Below are 22886 nucleotides of genomic sequence, written 5' to 3'. Positions count from 1 at the left end.
GAGTAGACTGCACAGTTGAAGAGTGGTTATACTATTCCAAGGTCAACATGCCAATACTGTTGCATTGCGATCAAATGTAATGACTGATTACCACGTCACAGGACAGGAGTTCCCTTTTTATTAAGAGCGATGGTGTAGTTGGAATTTAACACAGCTCATGGTTGAAACAACACTGGCATCCCATTTATTTGGGGAGGGTGGAGAGGTTGAAGTAAAAAAAAAAGTCAATTACATTGTTGCCTTTTCTTTTCTTTTTTTTACAACAAATGAACCTCATTGAAGTCTCATTGCATTGATTGAAAAATAAACTTGGATGTATAGTAAGCACTGATGACCAAATGTTTTTTTTTTCTTCAGGACAAAACCCATCTTTAGACTAGCAATTGATCTTTTCATAGGAAACGGATTAAGTCAAACATATATTTTGATTTGAATCAGTGGGAAATGCTGGCATTGAAAGTAACGCAAGCGAAAATTTAAATGATTTTGTCAACTCGACTAGTTTTCAGTTCACAGCTCAGGGTCCATGGATAACAATGGCACAAATGAGAAAAGTAACACTTAGTTCTAGTCCCCCCCACCCCCTCCCCCACACACACACTCCCAACACTGATATGCAACACACTTCACATCCTGGACACCCCATGGATGTTCTCCAGGCTAAAATAAAACAACAGTTTTCTTTAACATTCTCTCTAAAAAAAAAAAAAAAAGTCTTCCAATGCAAAGCCAGGTAGCTAAAACAAACATAAAAATGCAATGATCACTAGAATCACTGTTATGTCAAGAGGGATTTCATTGCAATTGCTAATAAATACTATAAACTGTACGGCAGTAGAAAGCAGAATCATATAAAAATGGAGCATTTGCCTTCAGAAGCAATGGGGAGCCATGTATGAATCATGGTGCTCATCTGTAATTACGTTTTTAGTGTTCACTAGTATTGGCAAAGCTAGCACTTCTTTTGGATAATATTTCAGACTTTGTTATAGGCATAGTAGCTGGCAAACTCTCTTGGTATCTGTATTAGGAATCAAATGAGAGTAAAACGTTGCTGCTAGTAAAATCACTTTCTAGTATGAGCTGTATGGTAAGGCAGAATGGAGACACAAAGAGTGCCATACTTTATGTCAAAGCACACCCTCTTCATCTGACCCATGTTTGGTCAGAGTATTGGAGATAGGCACCTGCAGTAGCCAATGGTAGGTCCAACTGGTGTTAAAAAAAAAAAAAAAAAAACTTAAATAAATAAACAAAAGCTCAATAGTCATGGACGATGGTTGATGAGATAATTATAATCCTCAGAGGTACGGTACCTCCCTGTATGGTATTGGGTACATAAGTCATATGTGCTCAATGCTTTACATTTGTACTACAGTTTGAGTGCATTCGTAGCTCTCTATTAGGTGCATATTTCTTTCTACCATGTGTACTTTCTTCGCTAGCAATAATTAACTCTAAACAAAAGCTCAATAGTCATGGACGATGGTTGATTTGATAATTATAATCCTCAGAGGTACGGTACCTCCCTGTATGGTATTGGGTACATAAGTCATATGTGCTCAATGCTTTACATTTATACTACAGTTTGTGAGTGCATTCGTAGCTCTCTATTAGGTGCATATTTCTTTCTACCATGTGTACTTTCTTCGCTAGCAATAATTAACTCTTCATAGTATGTTTTTCAGTGAGGGGGAAAAGAAAATCATTGAAAGTGTTAAACGCTTTAAAAAAAAAAGCTAGATTTTTACAGGCTTGTAGCTGGCGGCAAGGGGGCGATTTGAGTGGCTAACATGACTTCAGTTCCATGTGGTCACTCTGTTAAAACCCTTGTTGGCAAGAAAAGAATGTTGTCATGTCATGTAAAAAACAAAATAATAACATGTTGAGCAGCAGTGACAGCCATCGCTCTCCTCCCACGTCTCAGTCATCATTAGAAGGAACTCTTGTTTTAATCAATCAGCCTGACATGAAGCCTTCACTTCTTTAATACAACAGACCCCGTAGGTCCTTACGGATTGGACCACTCCCCGAAGGTCCATACAGGCCTCATTATTGTTACAGGCTTAAAACATTACATAACAGCTCCTGCTGAGGAGATTATGTTGCTTTCTTGCTGAGCCCTATTCCATCAGTCACTTTTTAAGGGCAACTTTTGAGATGCTTATCTCAGCTGTAAGGAAATGAAACTACAAATATGTAGTTTGGACAGCCCAGACATACTGACATGGGGACATTATGAAGAAGCAAGACTCTTCGTTTTTTTGAGTGATATTGAGTAATGTATTCTGTATCGCACAGTTGTTGATTTGCAAGGAGCGGATGTGGTCTCGGCATATACAGCATCCAATGATTTGAAACCACAAACCAACGAGTCTGCGCCAAAGAAAAATACCGGGCCTCCAATTAAAATATGCAATAGATGTTTTCAGTCTTAGACTAGAAGTCACCAGCTTCTCCTTTAGAGCTAAAACTGCATTCAGGCTAAAAGACGTTTTCTCTACTCAAAACAACATAGTGAGTGACAGAGTCCTCTGAAAATTAAAACCCCATATTGTGGTGAGGAATGCCAACAGGTTATGTAAAAATAAAAGTAAGTCACCAATCACAGCTATGGTCCACATGTACACAATAGATTTGGTTACAGTATGTGCATGTGCTGTAACTGTCACACACACACGCATATCAACACACTGACGTATGAGAAAAGTGAGTTTAAAATTCAGCAAATGTGTTATCCAAACCTGGGTCCAATAGCCTTCCCACAATACTTTTGTTTTAGTATACTTGGCGACCAGATGGAATTTACCGATTAGGACAATACAGGGAGTGCCATTTAGTTTAGTAGACAACCATGGGAAATTCTTCTTTTTTTTCTTTATTTTTTTTACGTCAGTTTCATATATACTGCACTTACACGTGACTGACATTTACACTTGTTAAAATTGTCCAGATGCAGCAAACCCTGCCCATCTGGTACACGAAGCAGATAAAAACAAACACTAAAGATTGTTTTAATCTATAATGGCTATTTCGCCAAGGTTTGGTGTTATCGTGTGTAGCAATGTGAATAGTATGTACATTTAAACCGAGATACACAACCCCCCCCCAAAAAAAAGAAAAACCTCAAGGGTGAGAAATAAAACTACAAAAATATATACATACACATTATATATGCATATATGATGCATATATACACACATAATGCTATACATATATACTGTATTTATATACAATTACATATTACACAGACTGTCCTCTAGTTTTAGCGGTAACCTCGGTAACATGCGCTCGTTATCACCGCCCTGGCGGAGAAACAGCAGGAGGACACACAGAAACGCTTAGCTTTTTTTTTTTAGCTTTCCCCCACCCCCCTTATTTCTAGAACTCCCCTTTTACCTTCTGAGTGGATAACTCTTCTCAAAAGCTCCTCTGTTGTTGTTGTTATTGTTGCTGTGTAATAGGCGGGTAAAAAAACGTCACTTGGAAAGGTAGAAAGAGTTGGTACTTTCTCACAGGTGGGCTGGAAGGTTCTTGGGGTGGACAGGAGGGGGAGGGCAGAGTTGGATTTCAGTAGACACAGTGTTCAACCCCTCTAGTCCATGCCAGCAGGTGGATAAGATGGAGTAAAGTAGCTGGGAGGTGGCGCTGGGTTGCGTTGGGGTGTATTGGGTGTCGGGAGCAGGTCGGTCGGTTGGCAGGATCATTGGGAAGGTGGGAGAGGAAACGACGGGGTGGGGTGTTGAGATCAAATGAAACAGGGGGGGGGGGGGGCGCAGGGTGTATGGTTAATTCCAGATGCGAAGGAAACTGTCCCAGGATCCGGTGGCTACAGCCATGCCGTCATCTGTCACCCCTAAGCAGCTCACCCTGTTGTCATGGCCTGCCAGCACACCTGAACACACAAACACAGATGGATAAACGCCAGAGAGAGGTTGAGAAGTCACTTAAAAATCACAGGACAATTTTGATCCCAGACACTGAAAAATGTCATTGTTTGTAACATAACTTTATAACATTCAGGTAACATGATACTGCCGATAATATTAACATCAAGAGTATGATAACTATAGCTTAGGGCAAAAATTACATCAAATATCCATTATTAAAAAACACAGGCTAGAACCTAGCCTATTTATTTTTAATATGAAATATTATATGCTGTATAGACGGCAGACCTCTTTCTCCATGCCATGGTTGCTGCTGAGAAACGGGCTCTCTAGCAAGATCAAATTAATGATTCATACTTTATTATAGCCCCATTTAAAGGGATTCTAGGCAACATTAAGCCTATTTTTTATTTTTCATTTTTCCCCCTCTATCAGCCACTATATAATGATGCTGGGGTTTTTTCCTGCATTGAAACAGTATGTTTTGACATCTGGGTGTCCGGGACGTAAATGAAACGCACGCATGTGCGCGTCTGTGCGCGTCCGTGTGAACTGTTCCGAGTAAAACCGAATGGAACCGAGTGCAGCCGGGAAAAAAATGGAACGAGCCGCCATTGTTTTCTGTGGGCAGTTTTTACTTTTTACTTTCGGTTTTAAAACGCTCTCAAACTTCTTTTTTGAGGCACGGAATTTACTTTTAAGATATCGTTTGGATAGAATTTAGTTGTTTAACTTCATGTGGTCAATTTATCATGACAGAGCCTATTAAAAATAAAAATTCAGAGAACCGGCAGGGGCGGGCAGTGAAACGTATGTATCCGAATAAAGCAACCTATTTTCGGCATGACCCCTTGTAAAGTTCCCCTGCGTCATATTGGCTGGAGATGGGGAAAAGGAGCTGCTCATTGGCTGAAAGGGATTGAACTGCTGATTGGCTGAAGGGGTTGTCAGTCAACTGTTTGACAACAGTTTTTTTCTTTTTTTGATATCTGAACTTGCCTAGAATCCCTTTAAGGTAAGGTTAGGTAATATAATGTATAAAACCTTTTTATTTACCCAGGGGAGGTTGCTGAGCATGAATGCTCTTTTTCAGCAATAATTGATACATTTTCACATTTGAACGTTTGTTTATTTTCAATATTCAAATATAGGTTTGAAAATGCAATATTACATGTACAGCCTTAATAGCTACTGTATCTAGATATGTTTCTGGGCTTACCTGCTCTCTCAGCCTTGAGGGTGTCCCACACGTTGCAGTTGAAGTCATCATAGCCGGCCAACAGCAGGCGTCCGCTCTTGGAGAAGGCCACTGAGGTGATGCCGCAGATGATGTTGTCATGGCTGTACATCATCAGCTCCTGGTCCGCACGCAAATCGAAGAGCCGGCAGGTGGCGTCGTCGGAGCCGGTGCAGAAGGCGTTCCCATTGGGGAAGAACTTCACGGTGGTGGTGGGGCCAGGAGGATATAAGGTTAATTATTATTTTTATTTTTTTAATTAGACAGTACAAAGAGGTCAACGAGAGGGGACATGTTTCACACTGCACTCACTGCCAGGACGCTAGGATCATGCGGTATGCACACTAATTAGAACCACTAGGACCTCCAGGTCCCCCACAGAGAAAAGCATGTATAAAGAAAGCAGCTGTTGCATCTTTAAAGTGGAATGGGAGGGTCAGGTCAAACTGCATGTCAGAATTTGTCAGTTTATGTGCCCTTTCCTTTGTAAACTATGACTTAAGACCAGTTAAGACAATAGACCGTTCGCTAAGCTCCAGATACAGACAAATGTGTATCACTAGGAGGAAACATGGATCTACCTCATCTAGAATATCAATCAACTACATTGACTACATTATCACAAGGAGTGTTTGTGTAGTGCAGGGCAAGTAAGACTACAAATAGTAACAATTAATAAATAGACAAACAAATAAACAAATGGACGAACAAATAAACAAACACTTAGTTATACTAGTTACAGTTGCAATGTTCTGTATATTTGTCAGTGCACTTTGAGCTTGGGGAAAGGGGTAAAAACAAAAGGCACCCTCCAATCGCACTGGGCACCTGAAATCACTGTTACAGATCGCACAGCAGCAGCGTTTCACCATAGTGTTATGATATTCTTATTCTTTTTATATAATGTTGCTGATTATCATGTCGATTATTGACATTGACTTATGGTATGAATGGGAACATTTCCTAGACCTAGTCAATGGCGGTTAGCAACGGTTGCTAAGCTAGCATTGGGCAATCGCTATTGTGGGGTGGGGCTTAGCGAACGGTCTATCTGGCACACATACAGTAATGTATGATCCCAAACTGGGCACTAATGTAACATGCCATATTTTGGTGGAAGACGACAAAGGAATAACATTTCCACTCATGTCTGTACATTTGGCTGCACACTATGATAAAGCCAAAGGAACCATTATCATCCAGTTCAGGTAATTCATTCATTCATCCATCTCCCAATCGCAGGGTTAGTGGTACTCACAGCGACGGCGTTGATGTCAGATACATGGCCGGTGAAAGACTGCCTGCACATTCCGTCGCGCACGTCCCATAGCTTGGAGGAGGCGTCGCAGGCCCCCGACACGAAGGTCTTAAAGTCGGGACTGAGGGACAGGCTCATGACGTCGCCTGTGTGGCCCGTGAAGGTGGTGGCCATCTGGCCTGTCTCGATGTCCCACAGCGCACTTAGAGAGAGGAGGATGAGGTGAGGTGAGGATCACTCTCGCGGTACTTTAACTCATTAAAGACCTGAGGCCGACTCTACAAATGTCTTCTAAAAATCTGTAGTTCTCTAACTTTTTCGTGCCAAAGACCCCCAAAATGATATTTGGCCATGGAACCCCTCCCCAATGTGAAAATGTTTTGTGCCAGGGACCCCCCAGAAGAGAAGACTTTCTAAATTTTTGAAAAAAATTCAAAACTAGCAGATGTACAAGCTCACAATAGATCTGCTAGATCTAAAATGACACAGATGCTTTCCGGGTTTATCACTCAGGATCAAAGATTCTTCCACACTGCATGTTAAAGCTGCAATCGTCAACTTTCATGCCCTGCCTGGGACTCGAACCCGGGTCCCGCTCACAAGTGCCCAAATGTATACTGCCGAGCTAAGACAGGAAGCTTGTTTGGGCAGAGGATAAAATGCGTTTTGATCTTCATCCAATCTTGTCAACCAGAAGTGGTCCTACCATGTCAAAGGATATACATTTCTCAATAGCAGAGCAAGGAGGCCAACAACAACCACTGCAATTGTGTTAATTAAATTCCATTCACACATTCTATCATACCATACAGATTGGTCAAAATAATGTTTTATTCAAAGAAATGTATGGATTGCAGCTTTAAGCTATTACCCATCGTAGGACGGCTGAAAGGCTGTAAAGACGAGTGCAGTGAAATAAAATGCACACGTGTGCATTCTCGTCCTTAAAGCATTTCTATGTACTGTATGTGAGAGTGAGAAAGAGAGGCGGGAGGTGTGTGTGTGTAAAGCCTATACAAATTTCAGTTTACTAATCTAAATTTGTATTTGTGAATTTTCTCTTAATTCTGTGGTGGTGTGAGCAGGACTGGTACTATACTCACCAGGTGGTGTCTCCAGAGCTAGTCACAATCTGGTTGTCATCCAAGAAACGACAGCAGGACAAATAACCTGAAAATAAAACCAAGGTTCTGCATTAACAGAGTAAAGGATGTACAAATAATTGGCAACTCTAAATTAGAGAAGAAAAAAAAAGGAGGGGGAAAAAAAGAGTAAAGCCTGATTTATACTTAGTTGCACATGGTGTCAAGCAGCGAAAATAGTCGATCGACATGCTCTCAGCGCGCCGCATCACGACAAGCTTGCAGATCGGCTATTTTGGCTGTGTGACAGTTACACGAGGGAGCATAAGCATGATACATTCCCATCCCTCGTGAGCTACAGGCAAGGTGCCCTTGTGCAAACCAATTAACGCTTCGTCTGAAGCCTCCAGCGGAGCTGCTCAGTGGCACTTCCACTGGAGGATCGAGGTCACACAGAGCCGGTCCCAGGTGTGAATGTTTGTGAAGCAAAAAATAGCATGCATGCTCAGCAACCACTGGATAAATTAAGAATTAACAGCTTGGATCCTTGTCGGCTAACACCCGGACATATGCATACACCGCTAATAATGTGTACACCACTGATAACGTGTTTGAAAGCTGTGACTTACATTGGCTGGACTGAGGTAAATACAAGATGGTTGCTCCTAGATGGTGCAATTGCTTACATTTTATTATACTCTGAATAGATACATTTTTGGATTATTTCAAGTGAGCAAACGTGTAGTATTTCTTTTTTTAATGTATGCATGCTGTTTCTGTAAAGCACATTTCATACACTGACAAAGTGATGTGTAAAAGGCATGAATGGAGCTCACTTTGGACACTTATTCTAGGTAGGTGTCCTACCCACTTGTGTGTTGACTATAGCTCACAAGGCTGTACTTATAGACAGGTCTTCTGCCTAGCTGTGTGTTCATATCTATAGCTCATGAGGCTGTACGTAAAGAACTTACCTTTTATCCTAGTTTATTTGAAGCACTAAGTCTACTTATACCACTATTAACCCTATCGTATGTTGACGAGAGTTGATGCCATTTACACTGATTTTTCCATTGTAAGTCACTCTGGATAAGAATGTCTGCTAAATGCCTAAATTGTAGATGTCTATACCTGTGTGCCCGGGCAGCTCTCGGGTAACACGCACGTTGCCCTCGCGTGTCTTGAGGCTGTAGATGGAGCAGATGTTGTCCAAGCCTCCGCAGGCCACATAGTTCCCAGAGGGGGCGTAAGCACACGTCATCACCCAAGAGGAACGCAGGGGGATGGCGTGCATCTGGGGAGGGGAAACCAAGTCAAATTATCAGTGTGTTCTTACTTTATTTAGACAGAACAGCAGTGAGACAGGAAATTGAGGGCAAAGAGGGAGAAGGGCATGCAACAACACAGGTCTCCAGCCCTGAGTGATGTATCATTGCGATCTCACAGCAAGAGGGTCCCTGGGTTCAAATCTGACTTTGTGTTTTTATGAGCTCCCTGTGTTCACGTGGGATCCTCTTACACCAAAATGTTTAGGGACATACTCCTGCCAGTGCCTCTGACCAACTGGCACTGGCCTTAGAGCTGGGGCTGGTCCCTGATCAGTGGCTTCCCACTGTTCCCAAGTTTAGACGGGTCAAATGCAGAGGTTCAATTTCCCCACAGGGATCAATATAGTATACGTATGTGATCCCTTAACTGCTGCATGTGTGCACCGGTCTTAGATCCTATTTTTAACTGTGCTTATGAAAATGTAAAAAATATTCGGTTGATTATCATGGACTCTCACCTTATTCGTTGTGTAGCTGTCCCAAATGATCAGTTTGCCATCTTGGGAGGCACTGACAAGTAACCTGGAGACAAGGAGAAGGAACTTTAAAAAATAAAACTGTCTTACGTGTTTCTTCATTTGGCCTAGTCTAGCAACATGCACCAAGCTCATTCAAAGCAATGGCAACCAGCTAGTGGACAGATTTCTAAGGGATTAATTACAAGAAACTCCATCACAAAGCATAATCATATATTTTTTATTTTATTACTTCATTCTTTTATTTAGACAGGAAAGTAAAGAACATGTCTAAAGCCAGGAATCGAACAAGGAACGTTAAAGTTATGCGAACGCTGCAATTACAAGCTACACCTGGCAGCCCGGCATTTCATGTTTAGCATGATCCCTCTAACCACTCGTTCATTTTCAACTCTCTTCTCTCTCTTTCCATCTCCCTTCTCTTGGTGGGGCCGTCCTTGTGCCATGTAGCCACAAGCATCCAGGGAAGCTACCACTTTGAATATGCCATTCCATGTAATATTCATCACCCCGGCTATGTGGAGGAGGGATCAACATGGAAGACGGGGTGAGACCAAGGCGGGCAGGAGAAAAATAAGTGAGACAAACCAGCAAAGGGGGGAGAAGACGGAGAGAGAGAGATGACATGCAGGGATATGATCTGAATGACTCGTACTGGGAGGAAGATAGTTAGCAAGACAAATAAATGCAAATAAATGCATCGCAAATAAATGGGAAGGGAGAGAAAGTGAGGAATGGAGGGGGTAAGTAGAGAAGAGTGAAAAGGTCATTGGGGGGGGAGAAAATAATCTATATTTTCTCCCACTTTATCTCTCTCCCTCTCTCTGCTGGGTGCATCTAATCTCTACAGGAACAGGAAGTGGTTTGGCGATGTGGTACCCATCTGCAGGGCTACAATCAAGGGGAGCGCTGCCACGCTCAAATGTCAACGGCTGTGTACAAAATCAACACAGGGTGTGTTTGGCCTCCTACTGGGTCACACAGAGGGCACTGGGCAACCTCGTACACACACACCAACACACCAACATACTCATGCATGAAGAATACACAAACAATCAGGGAGTTAGAGTGTGCACACGCACACTTATGGGAACAGCTGAGAATATTCAGGAATGCATGGTTTATAGCTAATTAAATTGAGGTAATAATCCTAAAATGAATCATGGAGCTCATCACAGTCCAACAGTTCCTCTATTAGCTTAAACTTGTGATGTACATAGTACTAGTTTACAGTTTCTAAGAGCCTATGACATTTTATCAGACAGGTGAACGGCCACATATTAATCAAGGATCTTCCCATCCACTAGCGGTTTATACTGCATGCATACTATCATAGTATTTTCCCATGGGGGGGAAATACACAAGATCTTGACTGACGATCATCAGTGCTCATAATGACTCAAAAGTGGCAGTCAAATCTACAGTTAAAGAAGCAGTGTGTAAGTTGGCTATGGAAAACTGCAGCCTCCCGCAGGCATTTGTTTGGGCATGTTGTCTCTGGCTTTTTGTGTTTTGCTGGCTGCCTACTGATCCTTGATCAGTAGTACTAGTGATAGCTGTCATTGTGGTATTAGTCATATTAGTAGAAATGCAATAACAAGTAGTACTAGCATAGTAATAGTACGTAGCCCCACACCTGGGACTGCCGTCACTGCCCCAGTGCATTGCGTGGGGAGACAGACAGATAAGAAGACAGATGGTGGGAGAGAAAAACAGTGGTACACACACATAATTACACACAAAGACGGAATTGATTCAAAACACTCACATTATTATGACTAGTTGACTAGCTCACAGACCTTGACACACTGTGCCAATAGAGCTGTGAGGGTACACTGCTTTGTAGTGGCTATCCACAACGTACTGAATAGACATTAATGGAGTAACATATATAAGTAGTAGTAGTACCACCACGGCCCAGTGCACTGCATTCATCTTGATAGCAATGTTGTGGCTGCTTGTTAAAAATACCAGTCACAATTAGCAGCCTACTGTCATACTTCGGAGACAGCCCTAGGACATTGCATAGATCTGGAAGGCAATACCCCCACCCCACCCCCCCAATACAATATACAATTCATACTGCAATACTAAATGTTGAGGTAACCTTTTGCGGCCCATCATACCGTCACTGCAGAGACGTTAGTGAAAGTAGTCGTTCGTTAGTTTGTGAATTCATTAATTGGTCATTTGTTAACACTCATAATGTAATCCATCATCATACAGTAGCTGGAGTTACTGCGTAACAGATAGAAACGGCTGTGACAGTTTTCAGTCACAGTACGACCAATCTATTGTACCTCGAGTCGCTGCCCCAGTGCATTGCATAGATCTTGGCCAGGTGGCCCCTGAGAGTGCGGCGCGTCCTCATCTGTATCCGGCCCACCGAGTCCAGACCAGCTGTGATCTGCCAAAACACAGGAAGCAACGTCAGCAGGAACACTCACAGCCAACACACCATCATTTTCTCACACACACACACACACACACGCTGACTAATATGATTTGTCACGTTCTTCAATGAATTTAACACAACTCCCATCTGAGTTTTCTCTTACCTGTGACAGGGTGGAGTCACTACATGCTTTCCTAGCATCCTGCAACACAATAATTACCAGTTAACAACATGCATCACTGTCTCATGTTATTTTACGGGTTTTGTGGAAATATTTTTGATAGTGTTTCAGTGCCATCAATGCAGAATGTCTCACAAATGCTAGGACATTTTTAAATCTCAACATTGAGCAGCAATGGCCATTCCTGTGTTATTAATATTATATATTGTTGGCACAGTCCGTGGAGCACGTTACATCAACCACTACTGAGTGACAAATAAAACCTTTGAATCTTTGTTAATCTTAATAGTGGATAAAAGTAGGAAATCCCAGTCAAAATGAAACTACATTATGCATGCCAAGACTGATGAAACTACTGATGAAACTTCAAGCATTAAAGACATGCCAATTTTCATAAGACTGGGTCCTAGTTTTCCATGACATTAAAAATGGAAGACTTGCTACCACTGACCAATGGAGCACCAAAGTCTGACATCACTGGCACTAGAGGGCGCTATCCCCCTGGGTCACAGCGTAATTTCTTTGTATTGGAATTTGTATAGGGAATCATATAAGAACTGTGTTCCTTAGTGAGACACCTCACTAATTACAGAAAGAGATGTTGCTGTTATTTTGGTTGGTCTGTTAAGATTTGCCTATGGGATTTCCAATATAAAAAAACTAACGCCGTCACCCAGGGTTAGTGGGAGTGACGTCAGGACTTCAGTACTCTGTCATTTAAATTAACTCAGAATTCAGCTGTACTTATTCAGCGCACTAAATGAAGTGGGTTATGGTGTTACGGTTTGGTCAAACACAATGGGAATCACAGGGTACTGTGGAATGTCACTGACACAAAGATAAAAACAGAGACACATGCAAACAAACGCATGCATGCACAAACACAAGGCTCCCGTACCCGGATTTGATTGCGTAGTTGCTCAGCTTCCTGTCGTAACTGTTCCAGCTCGCTCATTGTCCCTCTGTGATGCGTTTGGGTTGCTTCAAACACTGCTGCTGGGCTGGGCAAAGCACACGCACACGCGCACACACACACACACACACTCACTCACTCACACACGCACACACTCGTACCAGCTGACACCTGCAGGACACACCTGCACATGAACACACACAGAAACACAGAGAGAAAAATACTTTTAGACAGAGGGATGAGGCTCTTCATGAGGGAAGGCTTCCATCAAACAAACAGAGGCATCCTGTGGGCTGTTTTGGCTAGAACCAAAGGGGGGTGGGGACAATGATTCAGGCCTGTAGAAAGCAAGGGTTCATCTGCCCTGAGCCAAGGCACCGCAGAGGGTGGCCTGGCTCTTCAAACACCCCCAGACTGGTTCAAAAGGCCATCCGAGCCGTATGCTGACCTTTCCTGACTCAATCGGCCTTTTGTGTTATTGTCATTGTGCTGCTGCTTGCTCAGCCCGCACTGGAAGGTCCAGCAGAATGTTGGGAGGAGAGAGTAGATGTACTGCAAGTAGCACAGTACACTTCACCAAAACAGGGACTCTCAACTGTAATTGGGCCCCTGGTTCTTTGAAGCCTAAGTAACATTATGTCTCCACCAGGCCGAAAGGCATGGCGAGAGTATGTTTTGCACCCTGTACGTCCGTCCGTCCGTCCGTGAACAGCTAATCTCCGGCACCATTGGCTTGCACACACTACCTGGATGCCAAAGCCGAACCTCTACCCCGAATTTTTCAGATTGGCCTGTTATAGCGCCACCAGGAGGCCGATTTGTGCAAAACACATTTTTGGATTTTGTCTAAACCTTACGCAAATCGGTACACAGTATCTCTAGATTGATTGACTTCCAAAGTTTGCAGGATTGGTTTGTTTTGAACAAAATGCCTGAAATCATGAACGCAGCGTGCAATTTCCGTGAAATTTTGCAAGTACATTCCCACTAGGCCGAGGAAGAAAAAAAGCGCCACCAGCAGGTCTAATTTAGCAAAACACATTTTTGGAACAAAATGCCTCACATCATGAATGCAGTGTCCGATTGAAAAGGCCTAAAAAGAAATGTCACCCTTTTCAAATTGTCCTATTATAGCGCCACCAGGAGGCCACAATAACCTACCTGACCTGGCGGAGACCTGTGCTCCGAGGAGCACATTTTCTAGTCTTTACCCGAACTTCTCAACCTGTGGGTCGGGAGTCAGTAGAGGGTAGGGAGTTATTATCTTAATAATGGAACTTATATTCTAGGCCCTGACTTACTTAACCCCTTAAACCATACCTACAGTATATTATACTTTATTGACCCGAGTCCCACAGGGGTCTATACTAGGCCCCCTACTTTTTTCCCCTCTACACAAATCTTTTCGCCAAATGTAGATCTACAAGCTCAGGTGTCGCATTACGGCGCTTGTGGTTGACGGTTGGGAGCTTATATATCTTCTCTTTTTTTGCCAAATGTTCGCCCCCAGAAAAAGGACACTAGGGTTCATAATGGTAATGCTGGGACTCAAGAGTCAGAATGTGGGTGCCATTGCCAACTAGGGCTGGGCAAAATCAAATTTCATGATATTTTGATACCAAATACCTCAACATTGATATTGTGGGGATGACTATTGGTGCTTTGACTGCTTTCACAAGATATCTACACAATGAATGAGATGTTTGATAAATGATCAGTACTACCCATTTGCTACATGGGTAAGAGGTAATAATAGAACAGCTAGAGCAGTCAGTTAAGTTCAGAATATGACATCGCTTTATTGTAATGCAGCCTTTAAAACTAGGAACAGACAACACTTATGCCACAGTATTATAATCTCCAAAACCTCAGAAAGGATTCTAGTCTCATATCACAATATCAATGTAATATTGATATATTGCCCAGCCCTGACAACCACTGGATTACAGAACATGTACAACAAGGCGCTGCTGGATGATGTGGTATATTAGACTACATTCATCATTGCAGGGCGTATGTGTATATGAGTAAGGGAGAGAATATGTGAGAGAGCCAGAGAGAATGAGAGAAGACGTGTGCTTGTGTGTGAGCGCATGTATGAAGTGTGTTAGAAGAACATCATGTGTGTGTGAGTGTGCGTGACTGCTTCTTCCACCTTTGGGAACCTAAATATGGGTCACAGTGCACTTACACACTCCTAAGAAATGTTTGGACCGTCACCCCCCTCATTTTCCCTGCAGTTTTACACTCTGCAGTCCACAGTCTTAACCTTCCAAGATGATTTTTTCAGTTCCATTTATAATTTCTATAATTCAACAATTAGACCATCTTCTCCACAGGACATCAGGCTGATGTGGAGATGGAGGATTGTCTGCTCTATGGAAATTTTACCATGACCTTTAGTTTCCTTGGATGGGTCCTGAATTCTGATACGACAGACAACTCATGCCAAAACACTGTAAACACCAACAGAAGCTCAGGCCAACATATTTAGGCTACATTACGTAGGTAGGCTATAGCCAACACCAACACAATGCACAACAGTGGAGTGAATGTGAGGTTTGAGCTGTCAAACAAGTGGCAAGCACTTCTACTTTAATTCTGAGCAATTAGTGCATTGTTTTATCTAATGTTCCCATGTTATGAGAGAGAGAACAAGGAAGAGAATTCAGAGACAGAGAGGGATAATGTCTTAAGCCTGAATTATTCGTCGTTGTGTGCCAGTGTAACACAGAAAATAGCAGATCTACAAGCTCACAACGTGTCAATGTGATGCGCTGACCCTGTCCCTGATGCCTTATTACCAGATGGTAATAAGGCATCAGGGACAGAGTGTTGCAACTCTTTCAGCTGCCTAGGAGTGACGTCACTCCCCCTACAACCAGCTGACGCAAAAAACCTGAAGAGAGGCTCCCTGGGCATAGGCTTGCCTGTGATGTGGTAACGCTCTGGACTGTTGCGGGACCATTACGTGCATCCAACTCATCTACGTCACACAAGGAGTGCCTCGTGCGCTAGCAAATAACCCGATTTGACCTTCAACAGCATGTCAGATGCATCAATAAAATTCAAGGATAGTGTCATGAAACATGGCTGAGAACACAATACAGATGAGGGGTGAAAAGGCTTGAATGAGAGATATGATGCAAAAAACAAACAACATTGTGGCAAATGCAATCAAGTCCTACATGTACTTCAGCAGGCAAGAGACCAAACCCCCTCAATGTCTGCCTCAAGTGGCTCCCCCAATGCCGTCTCCTCAGTTTTCTAACTATCTGCTCTGCTATCTGTTGCAATGTATTGATCTGACTTCTGCCTACTGATACATCAGGGAAATCTAAATTAATGGGAATGGGTTTGGACTAGGACTGCCCCCTGAAAATTGACAATTTGAATAGCCAGTCGGAGAAATGAGCGTCGCGCCTGTCACAGACATGCGCAGAGCAAGTTCTGTCAGGGAACTCAGTGCAGTGAGGATGGCCTACTATTGGACCGCATCAGCTCCACCTACACATCCACTCATCCACTCACTCATTTCATTCTCAGACCGCTCTATTTAAGCTGGAAGGTTGCACTTCTCATTCTGTTGTTTTGCTGCACACACACTGTTGCTGCTGCGCTGCTGTTCATTGCTGTTGCTAAATTGCTGCTCACCCTCCACCACCCCATGCTACCACCTGTTGTTTTTGGATCTGCTGTTTATGTACTGGGGACTGGGGAGTCCCTATGGTTGGGAAATGCGCTTTATCAGAGTACCTAAAAGCAGATCCAATTAATCGCCAAACCATAATAAATATATTGCTAATTTTATATTCAATAAATATATATTATCCTTCATGATTTGTCTTTTTCTATTTATGAGTTGTCCTGACAGAACCCTCAGTTGAGGGAGATTCTTTGATTTGAGAAGTCAAGGGTATATTATTATTAATCGGACAGATGTTACATTTCCCATTCTAATCAAATGATTACGTTGAATGAAACATTAAGCTTAACTCCATTGTGCAACAGTGTTGATTGCTTGACAAGGGGAGCAAATCTACAAGGTAACAAGTTGCATTGCGATGATGGCTTGTCTGTTCTTTTTGGGATGCTGTCCCAGAATGAAGTTGCAGGACTTTTTTTTGTCTTTGGCAAATTATAATCCTGATCAGCATTGGTTTGCTTCAATGTTGACATCTACCCGGACGGTGCTTGTTGTAACTTGAGATGATCAGATGAGCGCAAAGTTATAGAATATTCTCTACAGCAAATTCTCAGTTATTGAGAGAGACAGTTAGTATGACACTCTCTGGTAGACTTCTGTTGCAAACGGAGAATATTAACATAAAACATGGCCAAAAGGGTTAATGTATTATGTACTGTGATGGTGTCGGGTCATAGATGGGTCTGGACGGAGCCCCCTTCTCTCCTCTTAAGTATGTAAATGCCTGGGTAAGAAGCGTCCGTACTGGTAGCGCAAAATAATGTTAGTTTTGTTCATGAAGGCATAAGACGAAGCAGTCTTAAATCGTTACAAAATAGATAATCTATACTGTAATAAACCAAATCTCTGTGTGTGTGTGTGTGTGTGACTCCGTGGCCGGTGCGACTCGGAAAGCGTCCGAGTCTCACTCTCAAACTTGCCGTACAGTGCTGAACGCAATTCTTCAAAAAACAGAAAAATCACAAATATATGTATCCGTCAGCCTGCGAGTCTAAGGAGAACAGACATTCTCAGAGTGTTTGGGAGATTGTATGCATCGGCTTTCCCGATTGGCCAACTCAAACCGCCAGCTTAACGGATTGGCGAAGCGTCTATGGGACTCTCTCAATAGCTCTGGGGCTCTGTCCGTTTGTACTGTACATGCATATCGCTTCATATTCAGGTCAATTAACTTTGTGCTTAGTCTGCTTACCCGATCATCTCAGCATATTATAACAAACATAGGGTAGATTTGTACACCTTGTAGATTTGTTCTATTTGTCAAGCAACAGTTGCGTGATGGAGTATAAATTAAGTTTAGGATAACGTTACATCAAAAATGTGATTATCACCTCAGAATGACGAGAATCTACAGAATCATAAAAGTGGTGCATACATAGATATGTACTTTCTATGCTTTAAGTGTGTGTGTGTGTGTGTGTGTGTGTGTGTGTGTGTGTGTGGTTTTTTTTTACTTGCTGGCAATTACGTTAATCTAAGAGCAGATAGTGTGCATGTGTATCATTTCTCCAGGCTGCAGTCAGTCAGTCGGCCTATCAACCAACCACCAGTCATGCCAGCCAGGCCCATGCAGCCACAGAGCATGGCACAGTGACAGGGATGACAAAGGAGGGGCTGTGTGTATTGGAGATGCCTATTGTTTAGAGTGTGGCAGCCAGCTACAGTAGCTAGCGCTGCTTGGCACCACCACTGGCAGGTCTCTGTGGGGCTAAGCCTAGCCATGGGAGGCTCAGTCGCAGCTCTATTGCCATGACCCACTACTACCAACCACCTACTACCCAACCAACTTCTTCAAGCCTGAACTGGGGCTGTTCGCTGGTAAACAGTGGAAGACAGGTGTTACACCAGATAGTTCCCCAGTGTGTTCCTCAGAGTGTGCGTGTGCGCGTGTAAAACTATGAATATGCTGTGTGTTGCTGAAAATTAGCATAGCAATAATGGAAATAAATTGTTTCTATAAATTGTACAGTTATGAGAATAAAACAAATATGAAATGACGGCATGATACACACTTTAGGTTAATGTTTATGCAACACACACACACACAGAGCCTTGACCTCTCCCCAGGAAGGTCAAGAGTGTCGTGCAATACAACAACCTAATAACAAAGTATCCTACTGTAGTCTCAGACTCTCAGGTTGCTATAATGGACCTTGGTCATACTGAAGAGTAGTACAGATTAGTCACAGGACACGCTGCCCCTGATGACCCTGTCACAGTGCTAGTCTGAGTTCAGCAACAGAAGGTCCGAAGCTTAATTTACAGATCCTTCCCAAAAGAAAATATATAAGTACATTTTTTTTTCTCCATAATATAATTCAAAAAGTGAATCTTTCATATATTCTTGATTAATTGCGCATAAAGTTATCCATCAGGATATTTTAGAGCACCTCGTGCTTCTGCATGTTGACAAGCTTTATATAGATGCTGATTTCCTTTTCCAGCAGGACTTGGCACCTGCCCACAGTGCCAAAACTATTAGTAATTGCAATTGGTGTACAGACCATGGTAATGTATTACTGTGTTAAGTGCTTAACTGACCAGCCAACTGGCCTGACCTGAACCCCACAGAGAATCTATGTTGTATTGTCATTTGTCAAGAGGAAGGTGTGAGACACTAGACTCAACCATACAAATGAGCTTACGGCTGCTATCAAAGCAAACCTGAGCTTCCGTAACAGTGCCACAGGCTAAAAACAAAAAAGGTCTTAAATATTTCACTTTATGCGCAATGAATGAATCTAGAATATATGAAGGTTTCACTTTTTGAATGATATTACGGAATAGGTTTTCCACGATATTCAATGTTTTTGAGAAGGATCTGTATACTCCACACATGGATTCAATGTAAATGAACTGAATCCAAAATATTCAAGTTCTTGGTGTCGGGGCATTACTCACAACCCAGAATTAGGGCTGCGCAATATATCGATATCAAATCAATATCATGATATGAGGCCATCGTCTGGGATTTTGGGTATCATAATATTGTGATATTACATAGGCCCAAGTGTCGTCTTTTCCTGGTTTTAACCCATTAAGACCTGAGGCCAATTCTACAAATGCCTTCTAAAATCAGTAGTTGTCAAACATCTTTAAGAATTCTTAACATTTTTCAAACACTTAAGATTTTTTTTTAAACTTCCAAAAATAGCAGATGTACAAGCTCTCAGCGTGGTACGAAGTGACGCACTGTGAGCTTGTAGATCTTCCATTTTTGAATAGCCAACTCTAAAATCTAAAATGACAGATGCTTTCCCGATATTAATGGGTTAAAGTCTGCAGTACAGTAATGCAATGTCATTTTCTGAACTTATCTAACTGCTCTAGCCGTTTTATGATTTGCCATTACCCACATAATTATTATATAGGCATTACTGTTATTTATAAAAATTCAGCCCTACCCAGCATACTCTCAGTATGGCAGTATTACAGTTGACTTTGAGGTCTACAGTCACCTTTACACCTCTGTTACAGTAAAATGTCATTGATGAAAATGTTAAACATTTATGAATGACCTAAACAGAATACAGAAGACATTAAGGCATGGTGCTAGATAGAGAAAGAGCGAGCCCCTCTTTGGATAAATAATTGTCCCCTTCAGGGGTGCCTTGGTTCAACCAGTTAGCTTGTTTCCCACATAATCATGCTGCCTTTGGTTTGAATCTGGCTATTAAGTACCAAGTTTTCTAGTCTCCCAGCAGCCAAATAATGAGATATATAACTTTTGGGGCACAACTATTAAAAGTGTATTAAGGACCACCCTCAAGACAAAAACAACAAGTGTGTCAGACATACTGTATGGATTAACTAACTACAGATCTCCTTAGACAAACCATGGACTTCCGTTAGAGCTCAGCCAAGCAGAGGCTTTACCTGAGATGTTCTCTGGCAAAACCCAGTCATAACTTCAGACCCTCCATAACTGGACAGTGGACACACACACACACACACACACACACACATGACATGAGTTGGTAGGTCTGACCACATGAGACTACTATTCACCCCATCTGTTCTTTCTATAGTATATCTCCTAAGCTAGGCATGAGCAATATATTGAATATATCAACTATCTGTGTGATTGCAATGTGTCACTGTTAGAAAACTATCATAAACTATATAGTAGTCTAAATTAGGCTTACATAGTCAGTAAATAAGTTTAAAAAATGCAATCACTGAAATAGTTGAAAAATACAGCTTCCGTTTTGTATCATACTCCCCAATAGTTTGAAAATGTATATCAATTTTGTAATATGGGACTACAAGCGGCTAGTGTATCTAGTCTAGTGACTAGCCTATCGCCTGGGAATGAGATTTTGGTTAGAATATTTTCCCATCACATACTGATAAAAAAAGTGCCCTATGGTTATCTTTATACATTTTTCCCATGTCACCCTAATTTTTAAGTCATCATGAATGTTAGTGTCACTGTCACCACCTAGAATGAGAAGGCATAGGGGTGGGGGTCCAGCAACTAGGGTAAAGTGCATGAAAGTGAAAGTAGCTTGGCAGGGCAGCACCACCAGGTGTAAACTTGTCCACTCACTATTCCAAACATGTGGAGAATGAAGATCCTGGCAGATGTAGGCTAACAGGCATCCCTTCCAGACAGACAGTCTACCGGAACTGCAAGTAAAACATGTTTAACATCTAAATTTGTCAAACGAACTGGATTACCACGTTTTGATAAAAGTCTGCCATAATACCTCAGAAACCAGACCATCACAGTCAGAACCCAGGTAGCCCAAGTCTTATGGACATCTTTAATCTTCTTTAATGAATCTTATTGGTAATTAAAAAAAATGTTTTTAAACATAAGTCATTAGATTGTAGTGTTTAAACTGCGCCTAATTACAATACCACTACATCTTTGATGTCTGGAGAAATATAAATAACTCGTATTATAGATTAAGCAACACATCGCCTCCTGATCTGAGACTACATGAACGAGGTACCAGACAGTTGCCGCTCGAATGAAGGCAGAAATCATGTATTATTGATAACATGGGACATTTTTAAAACGCCCCAGATCATCTTCTTGCTCCATAAACGAACAGACCTACCAACAATCAATGGAACCGGTCGCACGCAGTGATCTTATTATGATTATTGTAACGTTAGAGACTAGAGTACATTTCCGCCTGTCTGAGAGTCATTTGACAGCCGTGCTGCAACAAGGCCGCGCTTTGACAACAGAGACATTTCAGCAAATGAAAGAAAAAACATGTATAAATACAGTATACTATAGCATAGAGAGAGAGAATATAGCATCCATAGACCCTCCCAACGGTCATTTATAAGTACGGGCACTTATGCTTTCCTACAGGTTTGGCAGCAGATATTTACAAATATACATAACAAATTCCCGACGGTAATCGGAACACTCGCCCCAAAACACGCTCACCCCCTTTTTTTCGCGGACCGCTCGCCCATAGCGGTTCTTGTATTCTTGTATTAGTTTGACTGAGGATACGGTTAGAAATAAGTTTAGGGTGTTGTTAGCCATAGTTTTACTGAGGTTAAGGTTAGGAATAAGGCTAGGTCTAAGCATAGTTTTACTGAGGTTACGTTTAGGAATAAGGTTAGCCGGGCCGGCATAGTTTTACAAAGGTTACGTTACGTTCAGGAATACCTGGTGGCGACCGTTCCGAGGTCGCCGGATTTGCCCCGGAGCGACTGTGTTTTGGGGCGAGCTTTTTGGTATTCATTCCGACGTGAGCCAAGCAGGAAATAAAAGGCAAAAGAAAATGTCAAGACAGACCAGAGAGATAAGCTTCCATTAATAAATCCATCACACCACGATGTCGCTTGCCGACAAGAAGCCAGGGGTCTTAAGGCCTCCGGGTTCTTGTCGGCAAGCGACACCGTGGTAAATTAGGCAATAAACACCAGGCTCTTCTTACCTGAAACAATCTGGCTCTTTTATTATCCGGGCTGCCCGTCGCTCCGAATCTCGTCGCTGCCAAATAATCCGTTTTTCAAATGACAATCATGGCTCCAGCTGTGAGAGAAACGGCAGGATTATCTGTATTAGTTCTAGGACGATTAAAAACGGGGGTTAATTAAAGAGACAGAGGCTTCTAGGACGCGCGACACCACGGGGGCAAGAAGAAGATTTGAGTAATTCTTTTTTCACCACCAAAGCAGCCTAATCACCACACCCATGAAAGTGGGAACATAGCAACAGCTTACGCCCGAGGGGTGCGCTCGCATAAACCGCTTACTTTTCGAAGCTGATAGTGCCTTTTGAAACACCACAATACATGTACCGTTATTATACTATTAGTAGTATTATTCCACACGACAGCTGTGTTTAAATTGCGCCTGCTGTGTGCAAGAATGAGGCGCTGAGATAGAGTGGGTCACCCTACGCGAAGAATGGTATCGCCCGTCAGCCCCCTCAACAAAAAGAAACAC

The 22886-nt window shown here is 42.3% G+C and overlaps 1 protein-coding gene across 3 annotated transcripts; it reads right to left on the bottom strand.

The window, feature by feature from the left end:
* Positions 1-1734: 1734 nt before the first annotated feature.
* Positions 1735-22620, bottom strand: LOC308087080 (guanine nucleotide-binding protein subunit beta-4). Of its 3 annotated transcripts, XM_080430742.1 has the most exons (12): positions 22373-22620; positions 21016-21095; positions 12746-12944; positions 11830-11868; positions 11572-11678; positions 10908-10922; positions 9254-9317; positions 8599-8761; positions 7489-7555; positions 6386-6587; positions 5110-5326; positions 1735-3895 (listed from the first exon to the last, which is right to left on the bottom strand). In XM_080430742.1, the coding sequence occupies exons 3-12, from the start codon at positions 12800-12802 to the stop codon at positions 3789-3791; spliced, it is 1038 nt and encodes a 345-aa protein (XP_080286868.1). In that variant the 5' UTR covers positions 12803-12944; positions 21016-21095; positions 22373-22620; the 3' UTR covers positions 1735-3788. The 3 variants fall into 3 exon arrangements, with proteins under 3 accessions (XP_080286868.1, XP_080286867.1, XP_080286869.1); XM_080430741.1 differs by lacking the exon at positions 21016-21095; XM_080430743.1 differs by lacking the exons at positions 10908-10922; positions 21016-21095.
* Between the last annotated feature and the right edge of the window lie 266 nt (positions 22621-22886).

The sequence above is a fragment of the Gymnoscopelus braueri genome (genome assembly GCF_963280865.1).
Source record: "Gymnoscopelus braueri genome assembly, chromosome: 6".
NCBI lineage: Eukaryota > Metazoa > Chordata > Actinopteri > Myctophiformes > Myctophidae > Gymnoscopelus > Gymnoscopelus braueri.
This window is presented reverse-complemented; position numbering and strand designations above follow the sequence as displayed.

What these genes read in the sequence shown, in the direction of transcription:
- LOC308087080 (XM_080430742.1), bottom strand. Translation starts at nt 12,802, where the DNA reads ATGAGCGAGCTGGAACAGTTACGACAGGAAGCTGAGCAACTACGCAAT. An exon ending in CTGACATCAACGCCGTCGCT is followed by an intron (nt 5,327 to 6,385) that starts GTGAGTACCACT and finishes ACCACCGTGAAG; the next exon opens with TTCTTCCCCAATGGGAACGC. An exon ending in CCTCAAGGCTGAGAGAGCAG is followed by an intron (nt 3,896 to 5,109) that starts GTAAGCCCAGAA and finishes TTGTGTGTTCAG; the next exon opens with GTGTGCTGGCAGGCCATGAC.